The sequence below is a fragment of the Fulmarus glacialis genome, unplaced genomic scaffold, assembly GCF_000690835.1.
Source record: "Fulmarus glacialis isolate BGI_N327 unplaced genomic scaffold, ASM69083v1 scaffold4249, whole genome shotgun sequence".
Classification (NCBI taxonomy): Eukaryota; Metazoa; Chordata; class Aves; order Procellariiformes; family Procellariidae; genus Fulmarus; species Fulmarus glacialis.
In genome coordinates this window covers 76,252-85,113 of record NW_009235089.1, presented here as the reverse complement: position 1 = coordinate 85,113, position 8,862 = coordinate 76,252, and the positions used below count along the sequence as shown (strand labels likewise).

Sequence of the window (8,862 nt, the reverse complement as noted above, 5' to 3'; positions counted from 1 at the left end):
TCGTCTCAGCGGCCTCACCGGGGAGGCGGCATCAGAGACGTGTCGCCTCCCCTCTGCTCCGGTTGGCGTCTGAAACCCGGGCGGCCCAGGTGAGGAAGCCTCCCCTTCGCCACCCCCTCCTTGGCGCAGGCTCCTTTCTCCAGGTTGGCTGTGGAGCACGCCTGTAAGGGACTCACTAGTAAGCGTTTTGTACCCAGCCGTATTTAATCCAGATTCTGTCCTTAAAAAATACTGGGGTTTCCGGGCGAAGGCCGGCTTGTTCGGTTGCACGGATTAGTGGTAAACCTCATGGTAAACGTCGGGGTTTGACTCCAGGCCTCTCGTTCCAGGTGTGTGTGGAGGGCAGTGCAATGGCTGTCACAGTGCAAGAGTGCCTGGAGCTCCAGCTGCTGGAAGTGGAAATGCTCCTTTCAATGTTTCCCAAAAAAGGTGAAATAAATCTGGATGAGGATGCTGTGCCCGGCGTGCAGCGCTACCTGAGAAAAGCTGATGGAGCTTTGCCCCCACAGCTCGAATATTCAATCGCTATTGATGTAGGGGAGACAAAGGTGAGAACTTCCACGTAGATGTGTTCATGTGTGTTGTTTCCTTTACTCCTTGTACAGACACTTAAAAACTCTGCCCTGAAAAAGGGAAAAAACCCACTTAATTTCTGTTTGCTGTTTCAAAAGTCAAGAGTAACAAGTCTTAGTTTTTATTCTTTATTTGAGTCTTAACTTTCTTTGGGCAAGAAAGGCTAATAGAATTGCAGATAGGAATAGACAACTGACATCAGTGGTGCACACACAGCAATCATAAGAGCTTAGGTAGGGTTGTGTCCACGTGAGCATTGTTAGTTTACTGGTTTACAAAGAGTTGTGTGTTACAAAGGCAATGCTCCATGTATTCCTTCCTATGGGAATACATATGTTGGACTTCACATTATTCTAGCAAAAGCGCCCTATTATTTCTCTCTTCCACTCCTTGCCACGTGTACTGACATTCACTGAGCCGTGTTTGAAATACGGTAATGTAAAAATAGCCCCAAATGGCAGAATACTGTTAAGAAGAGTCACACAAACACTAAAACAAAACCAGCCTATAAACTGCAATACAAACCCCCAAACTTACAGTATAAGGAGTTCCAATAGTTTATTCTATTGGAGAAAAGGTTACATATGACAGCGAAGCGATGTAAATACTCATAAAGAGAACATAGCCGGTGGTACAGGTCTGAGTATATAATAATGCAATGACTGGAAATTGAAAACCAACAAACCAACCTAGAAGTATATGCATTTTCCTAGGAATGAGGATAATTAAACATCAGAACAATTTACTGGGTAACAAGGTGGCCTCATGATTATTTGGAAACTTATGTATAAGTTTGGGTATCTTTTTAAAATGCACCCTTTCACCAGCCTTCAGAGAGAAGTTTTATGAACTGCGTAGGGAGGGCTTCTGCAGGAAGAATTTTTTTTCCATGGCAGATTGTCAAGGAACTTGGAAAGATAATTTATCATTTCACAATTCACTTCTCTCTGCAGGACTAATCATATGATTGTATACTATAGTAAAAGTCCCCTAAAGGTACACAAGAGTCTCGAGTACTAAAGACACATGAACCCTCTCCTGCTCTTGGACCAGAGGCGGTGTTCAGTTTCCAAAGAACTGAGGTGCTTCATTTTGAGACACTGTAGGAATAATCAAGAGAAATTCAACAGCCCGTGGTTTGTAGGAGATCAGGCAAGATAATCTAGACGTTTCCTTGGCCTAAAATGCACGTAAATCTTTTTATCCCCTATAATCCTGAGAATGCTTCCTCTGTTAGGGTGAATACTTGCTTAAAATAGTAGTAATGCATAGAATCATAGAATGGTTTGGGTTGGAAGGGACCTTAAAGATTATCTAGTTCCAACCCCCCTGCCACATGCCTCTATATACATGATGTACAATCATAAACACTGTTTCGTATAACTCTTGGCCTTGTTTTCCTGGGGTAGATCCAGCAGTGGGGCTGAGTTCATTGATGAGATGTGCGTTTGGTAAGGGACAAGTCCCAAAAGCCACTTGCCCCTTGACTCTGGCAGATGGGTAGTTTATCGCTGTAGCAACATTGAGCATGTACTGAGAACATGCACCAGAAATATCCCTAGAGGGCAACTGTGTACCTTCTTTCAAGCCACGGCATTATTTCTGTAAACAGCAGAAACATTAGATATGTTGGGAAATTCCCAGCATGGTACAACAACAGAAAAGGAGCAGATGAAAGGAAAGCAGAAGAAGTAATTCCAGCCTGTAGGATGTCACAATCTTAATTACATTTCCTCATTATCTGCCTTTGACAGGGAAGAAGAATCTAGCATGTGTTTCAGTAGCTGCAGAATTAATTTTCTTTTTGTGTGTGTGTTCTGTTTCTAAGGTAAAAGTGGAATTGCAGGTACTGCTGCCTCATATGTATCCTCAGGTAGCTCCTCAGCTTTTTGCAAGATCAGATGCACTGCACAGACAGCAACAGTTGCGGCTCAACACGCATCTCGCTTCTCATGTCAGCTCTTTGGATTCAGGTGAACTGTGTATATATGAAGCTGTGCAATGGGTGAAAGAAAACAGCCTGCCTTACTTGGAAGACTGTAAGGTCTCTTCTGAAAGTGCTTCAGAAGAAGTCGTAGTTAAAGAAACATTGCATCGCATGTGGATCTACAGCCATCATATATATAGGCAGGAACTGAGGAAAAAGATTTTTGACTGTGCAAAGAAGTTAAATCTGACTGGCTTCTGCCTAACAGGGAAACCTGGTGTGATCTGTGTGGAGGGACTCCGAGCAAGCTGTGAGGAGTTTTGGCATGCTATTAGGTATCCCAACTGGAAGCATATTTCATGCAAGCACGTGGAGAACATAGAAACAGAGGGAAGCATCGATAATCTTCGTCTCTTTCGTGCTTTTGAAGACCTACAGTTTCAAGCACATGGTGATTATGGCCTGAGGAATGACTATCACATGGATCTTGGCCAGTTCCTAGAATTCCTGAAACAACATCAAAGTGGACATATTTTTCAGATTTTATTTGGTGTCGAAGGCAAACTTTCAGACAAATAAGAGAAACTGTGTAAGTAGTTCTAATTTTGGACAGCAAGAGATGACGCTAACATTGAAATATTGTGCCTTATAGCTACTGTGAAAAGGGAAACTGTTTAACATACGAGAAGAACAGTTCACATAGTTAATCTTAACTTATGTTCTGAATTGCCGTATATTTTTGAGAGGTGTTTACTTATTTTCTGAGACCCTAAAACTGGCATTTGTCACTATGCCCATACCTCAAAGTGCTTGCAAGGTGATAAGCATACCACACTGTAGTATCCTGAATTCCACACTTCCGTCTCCTCATCCATACTGTGCTGTGTGTTACTAAGCTGCGGTGCAGACCCACAGTTAGCTTCTACATACAGTTGTGGGATACCAAAGTGGCTGCAGTCAGAGATTAATATGGTTTCCAATACAAAAGCACACCCAGCTCAATGAAATCTCACCGCTACGTTCATGGCTTAGTGCACGCAATGTCTTCTGCTGCTTCATGAAGCATCTGCTCTCACTTCATTCAACTAATCCATGAAATGCAAAGGCGTGTGTCCAACCACAGGACCAAGTTTTGGTTTTAAATAAAGGGCGGGGAGGAGGGGGAGAGGAGGAAGAAGCAAACATTACCCATCCCTTGTATGCTTTAGGTAGTAACTATACAATTATATTGCCAATATCACCATTTTCACAATCCTCTTCCTATCATCTCATTCCGGACTGGTTATGTTAACAGTAATTTTTCAGCTGCTTAACTCACGGCATTTTACATTTAAATTGTTAGGCCAAGCACCTTGAAAATGTGTAAGATGAGACAAAGTTTAGTGTTTCCTCTTTTTTCCCCCTACATTACATAAGAAAATACATGTAAAAATATAAAAATGAAAAAACTATATATATAGTATATATTCAGTAAAAATACATACAACTTTACCAATCTTTTCTATGTCAAATTAATACTGAGAGACAATTTTCCGGTAGCTTGTAACAGGAAATTATATTAATGGCTCATTAGGCAGCGCTTTCCCACAGAGTAGTGAGAATCATAGAATAGCTTGGGTTGGTTCATAGGTGAAGAATGCTACTGAAAAGTCCCCAGTAGCTGTGCCTTAAAGAACCACCAGCTTACTGCCTTCCACTCTGAGCACCATAATGTGAAAATCGGTATCGAGCAATAAAAGCAGATGTACTGTTGAGCTGCAGAGGCTTGGCTGTTCAAATCTAAAAATGGGCCATTTCGACAGCAGCTATTTAAAGACTGTTTCAGTACACTCAGCTGATGAATACAAAAATAAAAGATACTATTTTATTTCAAATAAAACACAAGGAAGTGTTTTAGTACTTCTTTCATAATAGCAATATGTTGAAATACAGAGGATGGCAGTATTTCTGTTTGCTCAGATTGATGAGTGCAGCTCAGAATGCTCAGTATATTCCTTCACTGTGGTAGGTATATTGTATATATGACGATAACTTTGGCCAAAAGCACAGTGAGGCAAAAAAGGTTTACAGGTTCCCGTTACGAGATGAGGAAGAAAGTCCTTCTCTTTGTGAATTCAGGGCCTGGGGTCTGCAGCTGTTGCAGAGCTGAGGGGCTGGACCATTAAAATTCATTTTTGGTTTTGCAGAGATACCTCTATAGCACGATCGCAGAAAAAAATATTCAAGTACACTTTGTTTCCGGAACTGTCCAGAAAGTATATTACATTTTTCTTGGCGTGGTAATTCTGTAACAACTAATAATTCTTTGGGGTTTTTTAGAACATTGATGTATGAGCGCAGATTCCACACGATCATGACTCAGAAACAATGAAACAATTTGCATTCAGTCCTGTTGGGAAGTTGCCAAATGATAAACTTTTTCCTTTAAAGTAGCAAAACAAACCGGTTTAGAAATAGGCCTTATCCACGAGATTTCAACCAGAAGGAAATGGGAAAGGCAACCCTGGCATAGGTCAGAAAGTCTCTGCAGGAGAATGGTCAAACAACGCGGAGTTAGAGCTGTCTAAAGCTTTATTCTGAGCACAAGCTTTGTTCGTTCATTTTTTCTAAAGGAGGAAACCACTGATGGTACAATCCAATCAAGCAGCCTCCTAAGGAAAACCACAGACTCATGACTTTTATTTCTGGAAATGCTAATTATGAATCCAGAATAATGCAGGTCATGAGCAGTGTCCCTGGGTGCTTCCGTTGCAGAGGGAACCACTTTTTTTTGCAGAAGAATAAGGGTCATTGCCAGGTATCACTTCTGACAACTTTTTTTGTTGACAGATGAGAAAGGGTAAAAAAAGTAAGATCTCTTGAGTTGAAATTAGTGTGTAAATGAGCATATTCAGCATGCTGAATTATCAATGAAGTTGTAAAAACTATTTTAAAGACCATACTGAAGAAATTGAGCTAACCAGATCATTCAAATAGTAGCAAGCAAGAGAAACATTCAGTAAATATCAAAGAATTAATAAAATGTGTTTGTTCCCCCCATAATGATATACTCCTTTCCCCATAAAAATTACTTATCTAGTAGACCTTAGCTAGGTGATTTGGAAGTTTGTTACAAAGAATAATACTTTATCACATATGATGTGTGTTTAAAAATACATGGGCCTCAAATACTACAGGAATTAATTAGGTTTAGTACTTAAAAGACTTACTACTAGCCAGATAACTGATGTTTGTAAGAAAATACTTAGTCAAAAAGAAGCCTATTTATAGCATTTTGATACTCCCTTTTTGTCAAGAACACGGAATCCAAAGACTTCCAGGAACTTTAGGCCAAACAATTACATTGTATCAAAACAGCAGTTATCTTGCTGGGGGAATGAAGTATTGAATCATTTACAGGACTTTAGCTTAGCTAAGTAACATTAAAGCATTCTAATTAGATGTGAACAAAAGGTTCTGCAGGTTCAGTTCTCGTTAGAAATCCACACAGGCTTTTCTTTGGAGGAAAATACTCTAAACTTACTGTTCTTTAAAGTTTTTTTTTTAAATAATAGCTTGACAATTTATGCAAATTACATTGTGACTGTAATGGATTAAACAGTCGTTGTATGCATTTCTTAATGTTCTGTGGTACCATTTGTCTGCTTAAGTTCTCACTGACATTTGTGACAAAACTCAACTCAAGGCACAACCCCTTATTTTGATAACAAAAAGATCTGTAAAACTATAGTGTAGGATATCTCAAAGCAACAATCAAAATAACCAAACACCACAAATATATTTCTCAGATTAATTTTTATTTTCTGATGTATAATTAATATGGTTTCTTGATCTGAGTTTCTAACCACATATTACAATTTAGAAAAAGTTTTCTGCATCTTAAAAAATTAGCTATTCTTAGGCTTCCTAAGCAGAAATGTTCTAAGTATTTTAATGCTTTTTAACTGCTGCTAGTTTGTTCATTCTTCATTAAATATTTACAGTTTTACTTTCATGGCTTCTTCAGGCCAGGTATAGGAGTCAGCCACAAAGCTATTATAATCGGTGCTGTAAACCTGAGAACGGATGAAGGCTTCTAGGTCCTTGGGCTGAGGATAGGTGGAGGCAGTGTTATTCCTGTAGGCTTCTTCTGCGATCTGGAAAAGATTCATTAAAATCCTAATTAGTGCTGATAAACTATCTGAGTACATTTAACAGGATTTAAAAGTAGGAATTGGTTCAAAATCAAGGTAAGACCTTCATCTTCTCCAGTGCTGATGGTCACCTATATTCACCCTGGATCTGAGCTAGTATACAGCGAAGACGACTAGGAACAGGATGATGTTTACATTTAAGTGAGTCTGATTCATGCTACTTTTGAACAGGATTATGTGTCTTTACTGTTACAAATACAGTGCTCCTCCTCATCCAGTAATAGCTTTTATTGTGCAGCGGTGGATAAAATATTCCACAAACCTCAAGCACTGAGATACAATTTCTGCTTTTCCATCACCAGGTTACCCTGGTTTACCATCTTCTCCAAAGCACTGTAAGAAAAGTGTGATTTGTTCAAAGCCTCCATGCTCCCTGCATATTAGAGAAGTTTATTATTTGCCCTAGTTTGATAATATATTTCTTACAGGTAAACTCATGAGAAAAAATTACTACTACACAGTGCACAGGTTTAACTCTGGAGATGGTTGGGGAAATATGAATATTTGCTTGCTTTTTCCTCACCCAGACCATACCTAAGTGAACCAATTATGCATCACAATCATAACTGCAACAAAAATGAAGTTTAGGAGGGGTTGGAGCCCACTCAACACATCAAAGTAGCCTCTCACGTCTGAAGAACACCTTGAGAAATGTCACTCTTTTGACTGGACATTCATCTACGAAACAAAAGAAGTTTGACAGACTGGTTTTACGCAGCAGCACTCTTTGGAAAGATCTGCTTCAAACTGTATTTGGCAAACAGACAAACGCTCCTACTTTGAATAAAAGGAAGACGGTCTCCTTCCTGCTCTCCTTAGCTCTTGCTTTAAAACATAAATGTTTTAGCTTGGTGAGAAGCTGAGACCCCAAGTTACCGTAGTTAGACTTCCTTTCTAGGATTAATCTGAAGCCCAACCTGATTTGACTGAGAAGCACTTCGGGTGTTTATGTAAGAGTTCATCTTCAGGTCTGTGCACATAATTATCATGGTTGAATGAGGTCTGAATTTATTCCCCACGTTTGGTATTCCAAAAAATTTTGAGAGTATTCCTCACCTGGAAAAGGCAGAGGCCACCGCTAAACCTCTTGAGCTGTATGAGCCAGAATAGGTATTTGCAGGAATAAAGTTTCAACAGAGATCAGGCAGAAAGAATTGTTTGGTAATATTTTCCTTTTTTGTATTTTATATAACACACACACAAGTAGCGGAGGAGTTTCCATGACTGCATTTCTGCCAAACACACAGGCAGTTTGATTTCGCCTGGGGAATCTAGGTAACATTTTGCCTTCTACAGAACAGAGTTATTACTTGCCTAAGACGACGTGAACTGCAAGAAGGACTTTCCTTTTTTTTAATATACAGAATGAGTGAAGCTAGGGGAACAGTTTCATACATGAGGGCTCCTTGTTACTCTTTCAAAAGAATATGCAATAAGTGGAATTACTCACAGTAAGAGGACCAAGAGAGAAAACAATAATTGGAGCAAAAAAGGTCACAGAAGACCAGCAAAATAACCTCCTAAAAATGCTTGGGAAAAAAAAAACCAAAAACAGAATGAGGAGGAACTGGGGTAAATGCATTATTTGAAAGCTTCTTCTTCTTCCCTCCAGGGCAGCCAGATTTCTCGGGAAACTGTGCGTTTAGGTCAATTACTGAAAATCTATCTGCATCAACTCTGTATTTCCCAGTAAGAATCAACCAGCCGAACAACCTCCGACCTAAACCTGAGCCATAAACAAAAAGCCCCCCTGAGGTTAGTTATTTTGATAGGGCAGTTAGTTATATAGATAGGCCAGAGTAAGGATGGGAACAAAAGGGAATAGTGCCCGGACACAGGGTGACATTTACTCTCTTGACAGGCAACTGATAATCATGAAGAGCCAAAAGCCTTCAGCTGTGCAGCTCGCATGACTGTAAGCCTGGGGACCTGCTCCTAACCAGTGGACAGTACCGTTTGGTGGACAGATGTAAACACTTGCTATAGTTCCGTATCTTTCCTTTTTGTATTTGGATTAAATTTACATTTATGAATTTAAATGTAATTTTGAAACTGCTACTTGTCCAAGATTGATTGACATAAACCAACTTCAACTTGTGTGAAGGTGTGTTAGTTGTTCAAACCAGATGCTCAATTATGTAGAGGGAGTGGGAAGAAAAGAAGCCACAA

The 8,862-nt window shown here is 39.7% G+C and overlaps 2 protein-coding genes across 2 annotated transcripts in view; one reads left to right on the top strand and one right to left on the bottom strand.

Annotated features, from left to right (window-relative positions):
• Nucleotides 1-350: 350 nt before the first annotated feature.
• RWDD2A (RWD domain containing 2A) lies at nt 351-3,079 on the top strand. The gene is made up of 2 exons (XM_009585872.1): nt 351-548; nt 2,402-3,079. The coding sequence occupies exons 1-2, from the start codon at nt 351-353 to the stop codon at nt 3,077-3,079; spliced, it is 876 nt and encodes a 291-aa protein (XP_009584167.1).
• Nucleotides 3,080-6,278: 3,199 nt separating this feature from the next.
• The window catches only part of LOC104082665 (NADP-dependent malic enzyme), a 44,069-nt gene continuing 41,485 nt past the window's right edge, over nt 6,279-8,862 (bottom strand). Inside the window, exon 11 of the mRNA XM_009585874.1 lies at nt 6,279-6,636. Within this exon, the coding sequence (XP_009584169.1) occupies nt 6,478-6,636 (159 nt within the window). The 3' untranslated portion in view covers nt 6,279-6,477. The remainder of the gene's footprint in view (nt 6,637-8,862) is intronic.

Excerpts from the sequence above, each read along its gene's own strand:
- RWDD2A (XM_009585872.1), top strand. The coding sequence starts at position 351 with ATGGCTGTCACAGTGCAAGAGTGCCTGGAGCTCCAGCTGCTGGAAGTG. Across the intron at positions 549-2,401 it reads TTGATGTAGGGGAGACAAAG|GTAAAAGTGGAATTGCAGGT; the intron begins GTGAGAACTTCC and ends TCTGTTTCTAAG.